The 18,320-nt window shown below is 46.3% G+C and overlaps 1 protein-coding gene across 1 annotated transcript in view; it reads right to left on the bottom strand.

The window, feature by feature from the left end:
- The window catches only part of LOC105564546 (Krueppel-like factor 6), a 371,387-nt gene that overhangs the window by 26,590 nt on the left and 326,477 nt on the right, over positions 1 to 18,320 (bottom strand). Inside the window, exons 2-5 of the mRNA XM_012016989.1 lie at positions 2,486 to 2,656; positions 1,985 to 2,230; positions 1,019 to 1,230; positions 42 to 268 (exon numbers count right to left, since the gene is read on the bottom strand). Of these exons, the coding sequence (XP_011872379.1) occupies positions 42 to 268; positions 1,019 to 1,230; positions 1,985 to 2,230; positions 2,486 to 2,656 (856 nt within the window). The remainder of the gene's footprint in view (positions 1 to 41; positions 269 to 1,018; positions 1,231 to 1,984; positions 2,231 to 2,485; positions 2,657 to 18,320) is intronic.

Raw genomic sequence — 18,320 nt, 5'->3', positions numbered from 1 at the left:
CTCAAGTCACGCTAGTAGTAAACGTATATCAGCTCACTCACCCGTGTGCGTCCTTTGATGGGCCTTGAGATGCGAGCTCTTGGTGTACACCTTCTTGCACCCGGGGAACTGGCATTTGTGTATCCTGCGTTTCGTGTCGGGCGGACTGTGCTCGTTGCTCCTCGCGTGGTGCCTGTTAGCCACGGTGGTCGTGGCCGCGGTCGCGCCCGCGTGCGCGTGTTGCGTGCCGGCTACCGCGGGGAAGCCGTTCGCCGTGACGGAGATCAGTCTGCAAAAACGCGATTTGCTTGCTCTCATTGGCCGTGTTTTCAGCCTCATTGTAATTAGTCCGTTGCGCGCTGTCGAGGCGCGACACATCCGTAAAACGGGGCCCCGTGGCGTGTCACGGTCCGCCAGCCCCGGCGAGTTTTAACGCGCGCGAAATAGCAAGTAGCGTGATCGGTACAACGGTTGAGTAATCGGCGCACGTCTCGTGCTACGAAAGAAACGCGAGCGAATCGAGAGGAGCGCAATTCCGGCGACGGGTTAATGATGGATCGCGAGAGCGAATTGTTTTAAGTTTCTTACTCCGTAGCGCAGCGAGGCTACTTCCCGACAACGTCCTGACTTTTTTCAACAAGCCCGTGTCTCTCTCTCTCTCTTTTTTTTGTAAATTCCGTAGAAAATTGCCGGGAACGAATTGGATGGGATAAGTCGACCCGGAAAGTACGGCCACTTTATGTCAGGTAATGCCAGTTACAGTTAATCATGATAATTTCCGAGCGAGACGTAACTATACGGCGCATCCGTCTTTCGTACGGCAAGTATCGCGTTAGCCACTTGCGGCCTTCAATTCTAAAGGCAATTAAGTTTTCATTAAGTAAGAATAGCAGCGGCGACGGAGAGACGTCAAAGTGGAGGCGCTGCTTCGGAAGCGGACGCTTCTTTCGCCGACCTTTCATTACGTAACGCGGAGCAAGCGAGAAGAGGGCTGTACGGTGATTCAGTGAGGCAGATACGCGAGTTTTACGACACTCACCTTGCGACACCCTGCGCGTTCCCGGAGGTAACCCTGACGATAGCACTCCTCCCGCCCGTGCCGTGAAGGTTGAGGTTGTGCACGTCGAGCATCGAACTCCCACTCGACGAGTGACTGGAGTTGGAATGACCTTGACCCGACCCGGGACTCGACGGCGGCGTCAGGATCTGACCTTCACTTTCGCACCCGCTGTCCTCCTCCTCCTCGATCTCCTGCGGCGGCAAAATCGCGCCACATTATGCAACGAGATTACGATTAATAACGTAACGGGATCGATTGCACGGCCCCGTGAATCGCCGTCGGCGATCGTATATCGAACGGGTTACGGCGGACAAATAAACCGATGAGAGTCGAATCGACGCCGATCTTGCGAACTCGTTGCGTTCAGTCTCGCTGCGTCAACGCAACGTTGAATCGAAAATTGTACGTGCGGGAATACGTGACGTTAGGCGGACTTGAAAAGTATCCGGAAATAAGGTGTTGTCTTCGTAAATAGTATTTACGACAAATAAATCAAACGCTATTTATATAACGTCCGCGATTTTTAAACTTCTCCCGCGCGACTCTTAAAGTTTAAAACAGTTAACTTTAGAAAATGTTCTCAGGAGATAAATTCCGATAATAATTTTCAGAACAAAAACTCCGCCAGACGTAAAACACGTATAAAGCGACGTATTTCAACTTTGCATTAAATTTATTTGGAATTAATTATTTTTATAATCTGGCGCAGATTTGTACACGTCGGATAAAACTTATTAAATAGCGTTTCCGATGGTGAATTTTTCCGACTGCGTTTTCCGATTAAATTGTGGACACATCCGAAAGAATTTGACTAAAAAACCGATTATATTTGTCATCGGATATACAACTTAATTGGATATATCCGTTCGTTATTATGTAATTGGATCATCCGATTGTATTTAATTTTTCTCAGTGTAACCATCGCTGATTTAAAATGCAACGTACCTCATGCTCCTCGTCCTCCTCAAGGTCTTCGCTCGGTTCTTTTTTAAGAATAAGCGCCGTGCAAGAGAGGGAAGGTGAACTGTCCCAGGACAGTGCTGAACACGCCGAACTCGCCGAGGACATCGATAAGGAGTCGAGGTGGCGATCGAGAAGATCCCTGTCGCGGCCATTGTCGTTATGATCGCCAGGACTGAATTTAATGTCGTCCAGACAGAGGGGATCTCTTTCGTCTGACGACGTCGTCACCTGATTTATAAAGAAGAGAGGCGTTGTTTTAATTTCTTCAAAAGACATTAATCCCTTCCTTCGGGGAATCCGAGGAGGAAGATGACATAAACTCGAATATTTTATTATATATTCACGTAAAAGTGATAAAAGTATGTACGCGAAAATACAGATTGTTTAAATACAATTAGAGTTTGAAATATATCGGAGTGGAATTCTCTCTGGGATAATTTGATAGGCAAGTTAATAGGCTGCGAGCATCCGCTGATTACACACCTCCATTTTGATTGGGGCGTCAAATTGTGCGCTCGTTCCGGTGGACGTCGTCCATGAGATCGATGGCGCCCTGAAGAGGTTCCAGGGCGCTGTGTCCAGTTCCGTGGGGAGTTTTTTGTACGATTGTAACTTCGGCTCGTCCTTCAGGTACCTCTCCATCTCGTAGCATGTCTGAAAGAGGAGACAAGAGGGCTTGTTAGGAGACTGTAGCGACTTAAGTATCCCGCCGAGCCACTCCGAAATGGTGGCAATGGGCGGTACTGTGGCTTAAATTTAATAGCCATAAAAGGGGGGGAGGCAAGGAAACCGATTACGGATCGGATGATATATATCGCTTTAATAGTAATTTGCTCTTTACACTTCTGTACAAAATATTTAGCGAATATTTCAGGCGAATGTTTCCATCGTCCTGCGCAAGAAAGGCACAAATCGCCAGAATAATGTAGTGGGTTTATAATGATTTTTGTCTTCGATTCTAGCTGTAATTAAATTATGTTAAATCGGACATGCGACAACGTTGCGATTAGATAAATTGTCAAACGCCTAATGTGAAACATTTCTTTTCCAATATTAATTTCCCTATACAGTGACGAACGCTCGCGGTGATCGTGCGGTCCGCAAACGCTGGAGAAATTATCTTTAGAAGTCAAGCATCCCATATGGGAAAGTACATCGCCGTCAACGCAACTACTCGCGAGTTTGCGAAGTTGATGCTCTCCCATAGGCTGTGCCAGTTTGGTACAGTTCCTTGGAGAGAGTACAAAGTTATGCTACTCACTGCGAGGAATTATGCACCAACTATACCACACAAATGAGATTATAGCACCCCGTTTTGGCTAAGTCTCCTTCGGGTCCTCCGTCCTGTCGACTTCTCTTTGAACGACGGCCTCGTACAGCGAATAATCGCGAAATAATAGCTACGTCATAATATCTCGCAATTTTAATACGGGATCGCGTAAGTTTGAAGTGCTAACAACATTATGAAACGACGGTCTGCTCGGTTTTGCAAGAATTCGATTATCGATTCCTGCAGGAACCGATTAAGACCGTCCATTTTCGCTTCAACGCCGCTGTTTCCTACTTTAATGAAATTCTTTACATTGTTATAGTCAAGGAAAATGTAAAAAGACACCGTTAACGCGAGCGAAAGGCGGAGGGTGGATGTAAAAATAAGAAATATTCAATGTGTTTGAACTTGACGTATCGTCATTCGCTATTTTAATTAATTGCAATCTTGGGGTTATTTTAGTAATAAGTATTTATATCTTCAATTCGTACTGCTTCGTTATTTTTTATTATTATTGAATTGCGCGATACCATCACGAATGTCGCAATCAGGATCACCTTTTTCAGTAAGCTTCTGTAATTACCAACAACAGTGTTAATTATTAAAACTGGCACGATATTCTGCGAGAGTAAATTATGCTAGCGTTGAACAGCTAATATTATTCTTCTTTCCGCCTGCGAGCTAAAAATGATAGCTGACGCAAGCATTCTTTGTGCACTTTGGTATCTTCCTTCGGGCATTGTCTGCCAATTTATTATTCGCCCTAACGGTTACCATCAGGAGCGACGGTTCTGTCTGACGCTATTACAAATGGAGCTATTCGCCTTCTATAAAGCTACTTTAAGAACGTTTGTTACGTGCCGACGCTGGTAGCGATATAATATAGTCCATCGAGAAATATGTTCTTATAACGTCACGGCAGTCACACGTCTTAATAAAGCCCTTGCAGTGGACAATTGCTGTGTCCATCTTCGCTTCTTAAAAACATTTAGGAACACAATTAAATCCTCATTCCTTCGAATTTGTATTTAAAAATACAATAATTTGAAAAATAAAGCGCTTACAGCGTGTGACGCGGCAACCGAGCGAATTAGGATGCGCCGTTTTGCGTCGAGTGAAATCGGCTTTTGAAACCGCAGGCATAAAATTAAAAGGAGGAAGCGCGCGCGGGGCTCCCTAGTTATCTTTAATGCCATAATTTGCGATAAGTACGTCTAGAATCAAACAACGAGCAAGAAGTCAGGTCTCTATTTTCCCGCCTGACAAAGATTCTTCGGGAACTGCAAAAAATGGCTCCGCGCCGAAGTTCGAGGGCTGCGTCTAATGCCGTCGGTCCCTTCTGTGAGAAAAATAATCGCCGCCGGGCTCCTTCATTATTCACGATTAAAGTTCGTCCGGGGGCACCGTGGGTACGACTAACGGCGTTAATATAACTTGGAAAGGAATTTTATCACTCGCTTAGGGACCGTTTCTCCTTCCCTAGGGCTTGCTCCAGCATCAACTGAACTTTACTAATCCTGACCTCCGAGGCACGTTCTATATATAGACGGCGACTGATCTATCCCGTCGACTTAATCTGTCAGAAAATCTTCGAGGAAAACAACGTTAATCGTCCTTGCAAATAGAACAACATTAACGCGCTCGAAGAATATTGATGGATTCTGTCGGACTGAAGGCACTCGATGTCTAAATAATTAAAATGTTTCGAAGTCATTTTTAACGAAACGTATCAACCGAGGGGTAAACCGCTGAGGGCATTGTGGTGTACAGATTTGCGGCATTGCTGGGCATTACTAGGTATTTTTTGGGCATAAATACCTATGATGCAGCTTCGTGGGAGATGTCTGTGTCTCTACTAAACTCTCTCTCCTAATTAAAATTAAAACAAAAAAGATTTTATCAAATATCGAGAATAATCAGACATCGATAATGGATCGTGTTTATATGGCGAAAACTCTAATATAAAAATTCCGTCGATTGCTACGAGGTAACGTACGCCACATTAATATTGATTCTATGCAGCGTCGTAACCCACCGCAAAACAGGAAGCGAATGCATTTACGAGGGTACGTACGACTCGCGTTCGGAGAAACGGAGCTCGACCTTTCGCAGTTTCTAGATTATTCCGGGAAGGTGGATGGCTTCGCGGAAGATATTTTGATTTTCTTTGTTTCCGTAACGGTAAGCCGGCCTCGGCGCGCCGGCCTAGGAGCGCGCCGCGCGGCGGAATCGCTGGGAAAAATAACCGGGAGCTTTCCGGTTAAGCGCACACCCTGCGGCTTTACGACTTCGCGGAGACGAGCCGCGGCGCGTCCTTTCGCCATTGGCTCCGTTAAATCCAAAACTGCGTAATAATTTAGAAGCTCACGGCGGGGCCCGTCTGCGTGCCCGCCGGTCGATTACAATAGCCACACTAACGTTTTCCGCCGGAGTGCCCCATAAGCATCCGAATTGCGGAATTCTCTATTACGCTTTTCGCGATGAGCCCGCAGGCCATTCGTCCGCGGATTTATGCGACCCTCCGCCGCTCTCTTCGTCATCGCCATGAAACCCCGCCAGCGAGATTGTACAATATTTGAGATCTTGTTCGCTCATCTCATTTACACGGCCGTTTTAAGTACGAGATCATCGTTGCTCCCCCGCTATCACGCGCCATTCTGTTCGAGTTCTCGCTTACACATATGTATAAAAGGAGAGGAGCTCCCTTCGTATTTCGAGTTTCGCGCCCCTTTTGCTCTATCACGCGGTCATGGCCGCGAGCGGTGAGGGCGCAGCGGAGAGCGAGTGGTGCCACGCGATTCGCCAATCTAGTTCTGCTTTCTCACACGAGTCGAGTCGAGGCGCACTGCGCGCAGAAGTCGTGTGACTGATGTCGAGTTACAAAGTCGTATTCTTACGAGTGCTTTTGCCTTTTGCTACTGGATCCGACCGCCACGATCTCTTCTGCTCGTGCTGTTCGATTAAGTCATTGGGACTTTGGATGAAGGCTTTCTACAATCAGTGCCGATCGGAAGATCGGATGTCAGTCGAGCATCCTGCAAGGGAGAGTGGTTAAATTCGCGCTGAGGCGTCCCAAAGCGAGGTTGCGGTCACATGCGTTGCGTCATACTCTGCCGTTCCTGGCAACAGGTAATTTCGGACCTTCTGGACGAGGCATGTTGTTCGTCCAAAGATCAGAGAGAGAGAGCGATTTCGATTGGTAGGCTCTGAGTACGATTTCTAGCCACCAATTTGATCTTTGAGTTTCCAGAAGGTATTTATTCTACTCACTGTACATATTCCTTTCATTCTTCTGAGAGTCGTTACGGTGACAACCATCACGTGCGTAGTTCGCTGCAAATACGAGAAGGTCGTGTGGTTCACCGCCGTAACGTGCAATACATTTAGCCGTGATCCGACGATAGAAATCGGAACGGCACAGAGTTTACCGAGCAGGCACCGAAGGAATCGCTTCAAGGGCGATCTGCCCCGTCATACTGTAAGCAACTTTCATCCCTCCCGCATCGAGACCAGGTTCACAGAGACGAGGCAACTGACAAGATACATTCCTGCATTTCTTTTCTCATTTCTTCATTTCTTTTAATTTCATATTGAGTTATATGCAACATGCTCGCTAGGAACGCTCGTTCTTTTATGTACGGAATTGAACCAGACTGTATTAAACCTACTGCAATTCTTTTTCTTTTAGGAAGATTTCTTAACGCTAACTCAATCCCTCATCCTTCGTGAATCGTCTCAGTACCTCACGGTACAACATAACTTAATTAAGTGCGCGTCGCGACGAATTGCTGCGCGGCGTGTTCAATATTGATAAACAAGTAGATGATCTCGAAGTTACGCCGCCAATTTCCACGGGCAGTATTCCTCTCGCGGGACCTGAGCAAACACTCGGGGGAGTGCGAATTTCTTTTTTTTTTCTTTACGATGTTTACTTTCTTTCAGCTGACGAAGGGATCGCGCTCTGCGAGGGACAGTGGCAATAAAAAAATTCCACGGATCGATAGGCCGAATGCACGATGAAAAAGGACGATGAAAGGAGACCGTCTCGCCATTATGTTTTTATAGGTAAACCTGTAAGCCATTTGCAGCGGATTTATGAGGTCCCAGCAATTCCGCTGCATCACATACGCGATCAGCGAAAACATTCTCGCCGCTCGTCAAACATCGTGTCGGACGTTAAAGTGCAATTATTCAGATATCGGGACGTAATATTTTAAGCGCGATTGAATTTCAGGCTTTTTATAAGTGTCGGTATGTATATCTACGTAAATACGGCAGATGAAATGTTATACCGTGGACTAAATATCTTCCATCGGAAGGCACATTTATTATTGCTAGTTCTGTGATGCTAATCGAATTCTGTCAATCGGTTAACATTCACCGGAATCTTTGGTGACAATAGCGAAAATTAATATCGCACGGAACGCTCTCGCAGGAAGTACGATTTGATTTTCTGGCGACCTAGCGGCAATTACGTTTCATTCGGTATCGCGTAATGTTGTGGTATCAAAGGGCATTTGCGGATTTTTATTTCCCGTGGAACCACGGGGGGACTTTCTACGTTCGGCCAACGAGGTCATACCTAAAAGGGGAAACGTCTTCGTCGGGCTCAACGGGCGCAGAAACAGTTCGGAGATAATGGTCACTCCCTACGACCGATAAGACCGTTCTTAATGATAACGGCGTCATTTCGGAGTTTGTGTAGGATAGAGCTCGATTCGTTGGTGGACTATCACATCGGACAAACAGTAAGGAGGAAGAAAAAAAGAAAGAGAAAGGAAAATTGATCGGATCGTGGAGCGGAGCGCGAAATCTGAGCGGGCGAAGAGGACATCGAGAGCCCCATCTTGGATTCTCAAAATCTCTTATCGCAGCCCGCTCGTAGATCCCTGAAAGCTGACTCCTCTCCCTTCCCACTTCTCTCCTTCTCCTTCAGCTGTAGTTCACGCAAACTCAACCTCGCGGAGACGCTTCGACGGTAACGAGACCGGAATCCGCTGGATCTGGCGGTAACAATAAAATTAAGTATTTTCAAGGAGACGCCGTGCTTCGGAGAGGCGGTAGGCTTGAATGTCGAGAATGCGGCTGGCAAGAGACTCGACGATGGGGAAGATGCTAAGAGGGAGGAAGCGAGTGGCGAGAAGAGAGAACGCGCGAGCCACCCCCTCCCCCGTCCCCCGAGGAGAAAGATAATCTTCGCCCGTTGGCGGAATTTCGCGCGGTGGATTCACCTTTTCTTCCCTCTCGCGCATTTTTCAGTCCTCGCCTCGCGCTCCTGGCGGACGTGAAGTTCCGCAGTAATTCCACGGGACTGTCATTAACAGAGCTCTCGCGGCTCGCTCGAGAGCGAATGAATGATAACCCGAGCTCGCATTTCGCGCACGAGCCCGCGCGCACACGGTCGCGCGAGCGAGCGAGCGAGCGAGCGAGCGACCGTCGATGCATTTCTGCCCTCCCGCTAGGAGGACCACCACGGTGGCGGCCTGCCAGGTCGTTAAAGAGATCCCCACGATTTTAAGGGCGCCGTAAACCCGCGAATTTATCTCGTCCTTTCCTCCTACTTTCCAGCTCCTCGCGCGTTCCTCGCCTTTTGGTCCGATCCCGCCCGTCCTCGCTCTCGTCCTCGGAGCGACGAAATTTGGAAAGCGCGGTCGAGGTCGCCTCTTCCATCTCTGTCCCATCCGTTCTTTTAATCGCGCCCCCACCGGCGCCTCCCGTTCCTCTCGCGTCGCGGTGGAAAGAAGAGAATGGCGATCAGGTGCTTTCCATAGACGTCCGCAGACTGATTAAATGGAGTGTACCGTATCTTAATCCCGTACCGTATGCGCGCTCTCGTTCTGCGTCGGAGATACGAAACCTCGGGTACGTCGGTTAGCTCGAGGATTTACGATTCCGGCCCTTCGGAATCGCAATCTCGATTTTGCGGATTCGTGGCAACCATCGAATGGCGGGACGCTATGTTATACCGTGGAGCGTCGTCTCTTGTCCTACACTGAGAAAAATGTTCACTGGACAAATCGATTAAGTAGTAATTAATAAAAAGGAATATACGGCAATAAGAGCCGACTGCAATGTATATCTCAACGACTGCTCAGACTCTGCCCTACCTTGTTTTATATTATGATTAACTAATTCACATGTAACGTCATCTATTATTGTGCGCTATATTTCTTTATATACTACGTGTCATTGATAAGGATCACATGAGATGATCGAACGTTTGACTCGTACACTGTTAGAAGCAGTGTGTGAATATCACACACTTTATCGTATGTGATGTGTGTCCGCCGTTTCAAGACGTCTGTAAGTGTGACTTTTTCATGCACGAATGGATGTGTGATTTTATTGGCGTGTGTGACTTTTCACACAAATGGAGGTGTATAACTTATTTAGGTGTGTAATTTTCAAGGTGCCAATAAATGTGTAAAAAAGATTGCACTACATTGCAAATCCAAGTGTTTTACTATGATACACATATGTAATTTGGTGAAAGTACTTTTTACACGTTTCTTGCCGTTTAAAACAACTTATTACATTATATGATGCGATTCAAGTGGGAGGTTAGGTTAGGTTAGGGAAATGGGAGGTTAGCGGAAAGAGCATGAATCAGAAATAAAGAGGAAGAACGAGGTTTCCGAGATGTTAGCAATAGGACACAGTCTAGACTTGAAGGCACTTTATTCACGATCGTCCGAAGCACAAAACGGATGGAATTACACACGGTAGGAGATCTACAACGAGCACTGATTTCGCACGATGTTGTCTGGGGTAGTTGCAGTATGTGACTGATCAGTGTCTGACTAAGTGCGTTACTATACTCAGTGTGTGAATTTTCCCAAAGTGTTATATTCAAACGTATAGAAATATTACACATGTGTGAATATTACGATGTTTGACTATTTCAAACATTATTAGATGTTTGATAAAATCCACACATTGAAGTGTGTGATTTCCACACATTCTCTAATGCATTTCACACGCGCATATTAAGAGGATAATGCATGACGTTTGAAAAATAATGCATTAAATATGTGTGACGCATTAATATTCACACATTTCAAGTGTGTGACGTGTTAATATTCACACATGTGTGATAGATCTACTTCTAACAGTGAAGTAACACTCGCACGACATCTCGTTAATGAAATCTAGAGAAACTCGATAACATACTTTGCATCGCGTACACTTGTACCCCGAAAGAAACAAAAAGTTGCATCAAGTACACGTTCAATATTTCAATATTAACTTAAAAAACTATTCCATATACGACAAACCGGGGATATGTTTTTTCAATCGAATTTCCATAAATATTCTCGAATTACTGATTAAATACTATACACCTTAGAGCTTAGAAAAAAAAGAAAGAAAACACGTTTCCAAGACGTTGCTGGCGAAATCTCCCCAGGAGCTCGTATCGATCGCGCGCGGTCTAGTCCGGATCCATCGAGGAAATCCTGGCGAGGCGACATTCAAGGGAATGGCATCTAGAACGCGAGATCGTGGAGGGATACCATCCAGTCTGATCGTGTTTCGAGGCTTATGGTTTTCCTCCGCCATGCCGGCCGTCCGCTCGAAAACGCGACGGAACGCCGTTATAGCGAAGACGATATCCCGGGGGTCAGGGTTAACGACGCTAACAAGCCGCGGCTGAGTGACTTACGACTAATTCAGTATCCGTCCCCTTTCTCTCTTCCCCTTGTGTCGCGTGATGATGATTCTCGGACAGATGCCTAAGAAGAGAAAGAAAGCGGTAGGCCGGTACAAAGAACGAGCGGCTCTCTTGTCCGGCCAATAGAATGCAATGAGAGCCAGCGAGGCTCGTTAGGGTGCAATCGTACATACGGCAAGACGATACAATTGTTTGTTATTGTTGTGACGTCACCTCGTTAAGAGCGCCTTCGTGCCTCTAAGCTTGTTAACCGGTAATTTGTTACCGGCGCGATTCGCGGCAAGGAAATGAGGGAAAAGGAGCGGAAGTGCGCGTACCAGCCAGCAAACGATTTCCGGGTGTGCACAATCGCGCGAGCGATATACCCCGATGCTCTTTAAAGAGGAACGAATTTGCTGTACGTCGAGCACATGCGAACTCGAGCCTGAGTAAGCCGGGCGATTCAAGAGTACAGCGTTCGTTCTTGTAAAACGACATGTTTCAGTTTGGGTAAAACGCAAAATGGAATAATTGGCTTGCGACCCACGACAATGATAAACGAGGTTTTGCGCAAAACGTAGGGACGTAACGGGGAAATTTATCTACAGCGCGCGCGCGCGCGCGCGTTCCTACGCAATATCGGGTGTAATAGCAACTAAGCAAACAGCCGATTTTTATTAGCCCCTACAGTTCCTTTGTGAGAGGATAGGGGCTTATCGCCGAGAAGGAATCCTCTTGCGCTGCCTGCGCCCTCGCCTCCTCATTGGCCCTCCTCTCTCGTTCCTCAGCAGCGGCCTTCAAAGCCAGCAGCAGCCCTCGACGAAGATTCGGAACACGAGAGGGATCAGTGCCAAGGATCATAGGGTTCAAATTCCTGGAAGAACCGCAAACTAACTGGCGTACAGTCGATACCAGAAAGGTATTCGGCCTCGAGCCAGCGCAGGAACCATACGTAGCTCCGTAGAGACACACGCACGCACGCTTGGGGTACACACACGCGCGCGCGCGCGCGGCATCGATCGGGACGCACGTTGCGTAACCATTCTGGTCTCATCCTACCATCGGGATGATTCTCCCGAAGACGTCGTTACCGCCATAGGTCGCAATCTTCTTCGCTTTCGAGCAAATCGAGCAAAAACTCGCCCTCGACGTCGACGCCGTCGTTCCTCGGGATCGCTCACATTCCTCGAGATTCCTTCGCGGTAGCCTCTCCCCCCCCCCCCGTTCTATCCCCCGTCGGATAATTTTCCACGCTTTTTTTCCCTCCATCACGAGCCCCGACGTTTCCCCGATTCTATTTAATCATTACGATTTCTCTTGTTCCCTCCGCCGCGAGGACGGTTAATACACCATGGACGTGTGGGTATAATTATGGGCATTGATTTTGTAAAATAAAAATATTTAAAGGGAGAAATTACCCCAACATAATTAAAAATATAAAGTAATCTTGCTCGTCCTTTCCTGTCCCCGTGGACAGAAAACTGTATAACTAGCCATGAAATAAAATAGAACGGATATAAAATTGTTTAACCCTTTGAAGTATGGTGGTAACCCACGTTATCACCTCAACTTCTTTACTCTTTGGCCATTTAATTTCTAGTTAACGCATTTAGGTCTTGTTTTTTGCATTTTTTGGGCATCGTAGCGATAAAAGAACATAAAAAAAGTTGAGTAGTCTTTAATATTTATTGTAAAAGTTTTATAAATAAACAAATATTTACAAAACAGCAATTTTTTTCGGGAAAATACATTATTGTTGAATAGAAAAATGTATGCTTCAAAGGGTTAAAGCAATATCCAATTCTCTGAAGAAATATTTAATTAAAAATATATACGCGCGCGTATAATCTTCATTTTTCTCACTCGTCTCACATGTGGAAATAAAAACTGTGGTTAATAAATCATACAAATACCGTTGATGTTTCTGTTAAAAGAGATGGCAATGCAATACGTGTAATGTAATAATAGAAATGATAGAAATAATTCTTACGGAGAATAACCGGCTGAATACGCCGAATTATTTATGTACGAAGAAGCGTTGCACTGGACTTTCTCGTATAAATCTCAACGATTTTAATTCCTCGAACGTTATCGACTGAAACGTCAAAGCCGGTAGATGCCGATGATACGCCGTAATGACAGGTGACATTGATGAGCGATCGAATGGCCGCTCGAAATTTACACGAAGCAATTACTCGCGAGAGAAATAAAATCTTCGATTGAGAAAAAAAAAGGCGGAACCAAATAAACGGACGTGTCGATAACACGTGTATTCTCGACGTTTCCTTCGCCGTGCTGGATTTAATCGTCAATGGACAAAGTTTTATCGCGATACAAATCTCCGCGCTTCTCCGTCAAGTCGGAAGCGAGGGTTAATTAATCGCTGGTGCTGCAATGGACGTTCAGTGACCCATAAAGACGCGATTTGAGGAAGAGTCTAATAAAAGTAAACAGATCGGTGGCCATCCAGGTACGACGAACTGGATTCTTCACGCATGCCAGGCTGTTCACGCGTGCTTGCGCAAACGATACTGCTACGTAGGCAACGCAGTACATTTTTATTAAGGAACTAGCCCAGATAATGTAAGCACAATATAATATTTCGCACATTCATTTCTCTTCTATGATTATCTGACAAGCGTGACAATATCTTCTTCAAAAACCGCGAACTTTTAATAAAACTGGGCTATCTCGCGTGACATGTGACTCAAGATTTTGTATATACTTTTTGCAAGTAGTTTTGCGTAAATTTCGTCTGCGATAAATAGAGGAAAGTCCTCTATTATGAGATAGGATTCTGACGTGAGATAGTAGGTTTTCAACGTCCACATTCAATGGCAAACCTTTTTTCGCAACGATTACACGATCTAACGATCAATTTCCCACCGAACAAATTTCACTCCAAGGGCAATAAATTCATGGCGGAACCAACAGATGTCTGTTAATTTAGCGGAAACTCCGCTATCTCATATTAGGGGCCTGTCTCATAATCTTTCCTTTATAAATAAAAGTTCATTGTAAATGCGGATTAAAGTATTAAAAGACTTAAGAATTAATCTCTGTTTCATTGTCTACTTCCTAGAGTTATATATTTCGGAAAGCAGCCTGCTATGTGGCAAACGCGTTAGCGAGCAACGGAGAAAAAGCGGCGCGACGGATGTTGGAATGAGATGAAACGCATCGACCGGCGTTGCCCGTCGTGAAATATGTATCCGCCGTGTCCGCTCGGCGGAGTGGCGGAGTAGTTTGAGTCTTCTATTCGCGATAAATGGCGAGGATGAGTGGACGGAGATGTCAATACGTCATTCCCGTGCATCTACCGCATCACAGGGGCTGATGAGAACGTGCCAGCGAAGAGACACAAGCGGGATGGGAAAGGAACGAAGGCGATGATGAAAGAAAGCTATGTATAACAAAGAAGGGATTTAAGGGAGGGAGCATAACAACGTGGAATTTTTTAGATAAATCGCGACGTGTAGAAATATTAAACGACTCTGTGAATTGCACAAATAAGTCGATTATGTGGCAAATGTGGATACAGAACATCTAAGGACAATTGCTACTGCTATTAAATTCATAAGGCTCTGACGTAAAATCACAATTCGAAGGAATACGTCATTCCCGTGCATTCACTGCATCACAGCGGCCGATGAGAACGTGCCAGCGAAGAGACACAAGCGGGATAGGAAAGGAACGAAGGCGATGATGAAAGAAAGCTATGTGTAACAAAGAAGGGATTTAAGGATGAAAGCATAACAAGATGGAATTTTTAAGATAAATCGCGACGTCTAGAAGCGTTAAATGACTGTGTAAATTGCACAAGTAAATCAATTGTGTGGCGAAGTCCTTAATGGCAGAACAACAATCTTCGCCGCCAATCTTGGTAAATTAAAATGACACATGAAAGAATAATCGCCTGAATTACGTGACTTGGCGAATCTATTAACATGGAAAATGTCGACAGCTTACGTGAAGAATAAGATCCCGTTTGAGACCTCTCGTTGGTCAGCTTGCGAAACAAGACCTGGCTCATAACTCAGCGGTTCCTCGTTTCCTTTTTCCTTTAATAATTCCGCATTCCCCACCTCGAAGTCGTCGCGGCGGAGAGATTACTATTGAGAGCACGATTTCTTCGTCGCTCTCACCTGCTCTTTCCTCTCCGATGCTCTCTATTTCGACCGATTAGCCGTCGCTTCCTAGTCGGCAGTCACAGTATTCGCGTGCGGTTCTGCCTACCTCGGTCTTCGTAAATCTAGGTAATGAGGCGTGACGAAATGCAGAGCGCTACCTGACGAACTGTAATGCTGGGGACTGACGATTGGTTCTGATCTCGTCTTGTATTCATGGCAAATTCATTCGCTTAACTCACCTCGCATTCGCCATTCACAATTCGATCTATTGAATATCTAACTTCCTGCCTCCTTATCCTTACAATCAGTTGTAAATAAGTGGTTCGAAGAACGGAAAAATTCGAGAAATTTAAGAAACATCCGGAGACATCGTACCACCATAGAATTAAACTCCACGACATTGTGGAACGCACAAATTAAATTAATGCCACGTGTTTTTGTGCACTCATTATTATCACGTTACAACAAAATTATTATTGAAAAGGGATACCGAATTTATAGCATTATTTGAAGTTGCCACAATTTATCGGCAAATAACGCGTGTACGTATAAAATAAGATAAAGTAATGCCCACTGGGCATTATCTTGCGGATAAGATATTCGGTGCAATTAGCTCTGTATTTCTTGAAAATTTGTTATAAACAAGATTCTCTCTCTTCGTATTCCCGTTCATTTAGCTACGCGATATCTGTCGAAATTCAAAATTTCTAAAATCGGTATAGGTATACGTGTAACATGCGTAACGCTCAAACGCACGACATCGATTTTCGAAGTTGTCCGTAAATTATCCACCGCATTTACTTCCGCTTAACGGCACGTCCCGAAGTTGGCCAAAGTTTCAGCCGTTTAATCCCCGCGTCTCTTTACGTTTCTTTTTATCTCGCAGCCTTCAATTAGAAACAATAACGCGTCGGGCGCAGAACGCGCGTGCATCAGCGTGAAATTTAATTCCCCGTCTCACAAAGTCGACGTATTCCGCGTCTTCGTTTCTCAGCGGAGAATATTAATCCGCCGTAAGGCTCGCCGCGAGAAAGAGAGAGTTAACGTCTCGACGGTTCCTTGTAAAAATCGTTATTCCGCGTCGTTGAGTCACGAGGATCCGGAGGAGGCCCGGTAGCGTCGGCGGCGCACGACGGCAGACATTATTAAATTACATTTAGAAGCGGCGCGGAGAAAAGGCAAGGGGTGAGAAGGTGGCGAAGGAAGACGGGGAAAAGTGACGGGGTAGAAGGGGGGCGAGACGGGCGAGTTCCGCGGAGAAGTGCGCGCGCGGTCGCGGCTGTATATATTAATTTGGCGCCGACAATACATATTCAAGTTGGAATTCATACGCTGTCAGAGGCAGCGCGCTTGGTCGAGTGAATAGACAGACATTATGGATGTCGTACGGAAGCTGGAGAGTACCAGGGGGGGTTGGAGGGGACGCGCGAGGGCGCGCGCGTTCGGAGTTACGAGGCCCCGAGGGTTTCACGTACGCCTCGCGCCCGTACGACCGCAGGGAGCCGAGTGCGCGACACCCGGCCAGGTGAAGGGGAACCGGGAGAATACACGAAGCGGCACGCGGGGGCCCTGATAGAGTCGAACGCGACGAACGGGGACGAAAAGCTCTCGCATCGCACGTTCCAAGGCGACGTGACATCCTATTCCTGGGACACGGGCTGCATGTAACGAGCGATTCCGAAACTATACTCTTCCGCCGTCCATCGGAGGAGAGAGCCCCGTCGATCTCTCCGATCTCTCGGGATAGATTCTACACGGCGCTGCCATAATACGCGCGCACCCGTCCGTCCATCGTGCGGGAGGATCCGGAGGATTCGCGAGGACATTCTTGCCAAGGGCTGCCGATGGCGAAGGAAGGGTTGTCCACGAGCCGGTACCAGAAAATACTTGGCACGGGGAGCGAAACATATTGGTGAAGACACGTTCATGCAAAGTAGTTTAAGGAACTTTACAACCCGAGTCAGAAATCGGATGTTCAATGAGATAAATAAACGTTGCATTAGCGCAGGGATCTGCTCGAGTCGTTTAAGTTGTAGGAAACACATTGCAGCATGTGCGCGGCGAGACGGTAAACGGATCCTGATTTATTTCAATTACTTTGCCAATGCGGGGCTGCCCGTTTTGTAATTCAACAGGACTCGACATTCGGTGCGTTCGCGATCGACTGTAATGCAAATCTCATTACTTCTTCTGCGAGGGAAGGATAACATTACGGGATTGTGCAGTCAGACAGTCGTTAGCCATTGCCATAACATGGCGCGAGAGATATAGGCTAAAGTGACCAAATTCGGATCAGATACCAAATACGAATCAACAATTGAGTCACTAATAAGCGACATAAAAACACGTCGATGCCTTTTATGGGATATCGACAACAGGCGATTTTTGGCGGTTGTCTCGTACATGTACCAAAGTGTACCAGAGTGTACACTCGGCGTCGTCAAGTAGCATAGTAATTATACTTGTTAGTATACATTTTACTAGTAAATGGAAACATTGCCCATGTGTCCGCGCGCGATTAAACTAGCACGAAAGCTTCGCAGTTATCGTATAGTTATTCGAAATAATAAAATACATAACATTATATTATATCTGCCGCGCTATTATCGCAAGCGACGTTCTCCAATAATTATCGTTAACTTTTGTTAATGATTCATTACATACAAACTGCCGTTTACAGAGTCACGCGTGTGACTATGTTAAATGTCGATAAACCGTCATCCTCGCACAAGGAAAATTGCTTCATTCAAGAGACGGTTATTATCATAAAGTGGATAATATAGGCCGCGCGAGTTCGGAATATTCACGGTGCCAATATACGTTGATCTATGATTGCCACTTGTTAGTTACGAAACACTCGAGGAGCAGGCGCATTGGCGCCACGCAAACTTTATATTCACTTATCCCGCTCGTAAATTTTATTTCGCCTTTCGCAGGCCCTTGTTCTCCTCGCAAATTTTATCGGCGGCCTCCGTCGACATTCGGAAAGGACAAATCGAATCGCGCGAGCGACGAATTCACCCGCTGATCGGGGGAGGAGGGAGGGGAGGGGTGGGGAGGGGGGTAAATTCGGTCTGAACGAGGAAAACGGGGCTAAGCGGGATCGGCTGAGCGGAAGGAAAGAAGCCGCGCGATGGGCCCGTGGCCAACGTATATAGGGCGAAGCCGCGGATGTACGAGCGCGTAAATCACCGATGCGGAGACCGGGGATGAAACTTCGGGTCCGCTTGTGTAGCGGGCGAGCGACGAAGCCGGAGGCCATAACTTTAA

Source organism: Vollenhovia emeryi, unplaced genomic scaffold, assembly GCF_000949405.1.
Source record: "Vollenhovia emeryi isolate VEMERY1.0 unplaced genomic scaffold, V.emery_V1.0 DF939163.1, whole genome shotgun sequence".
Classification (NCBI taxonomy): Eukaryota; Metazoa; Arthropoda; class Insecta; order Hymenoptera; family Formicidae; genus Vollenhovia; species Vollenhovia emeryi.
Note: the sequence above shows the minus strand (reverse complement) of the source record. Positions and strands in the feature narration are given on the sequence as shown.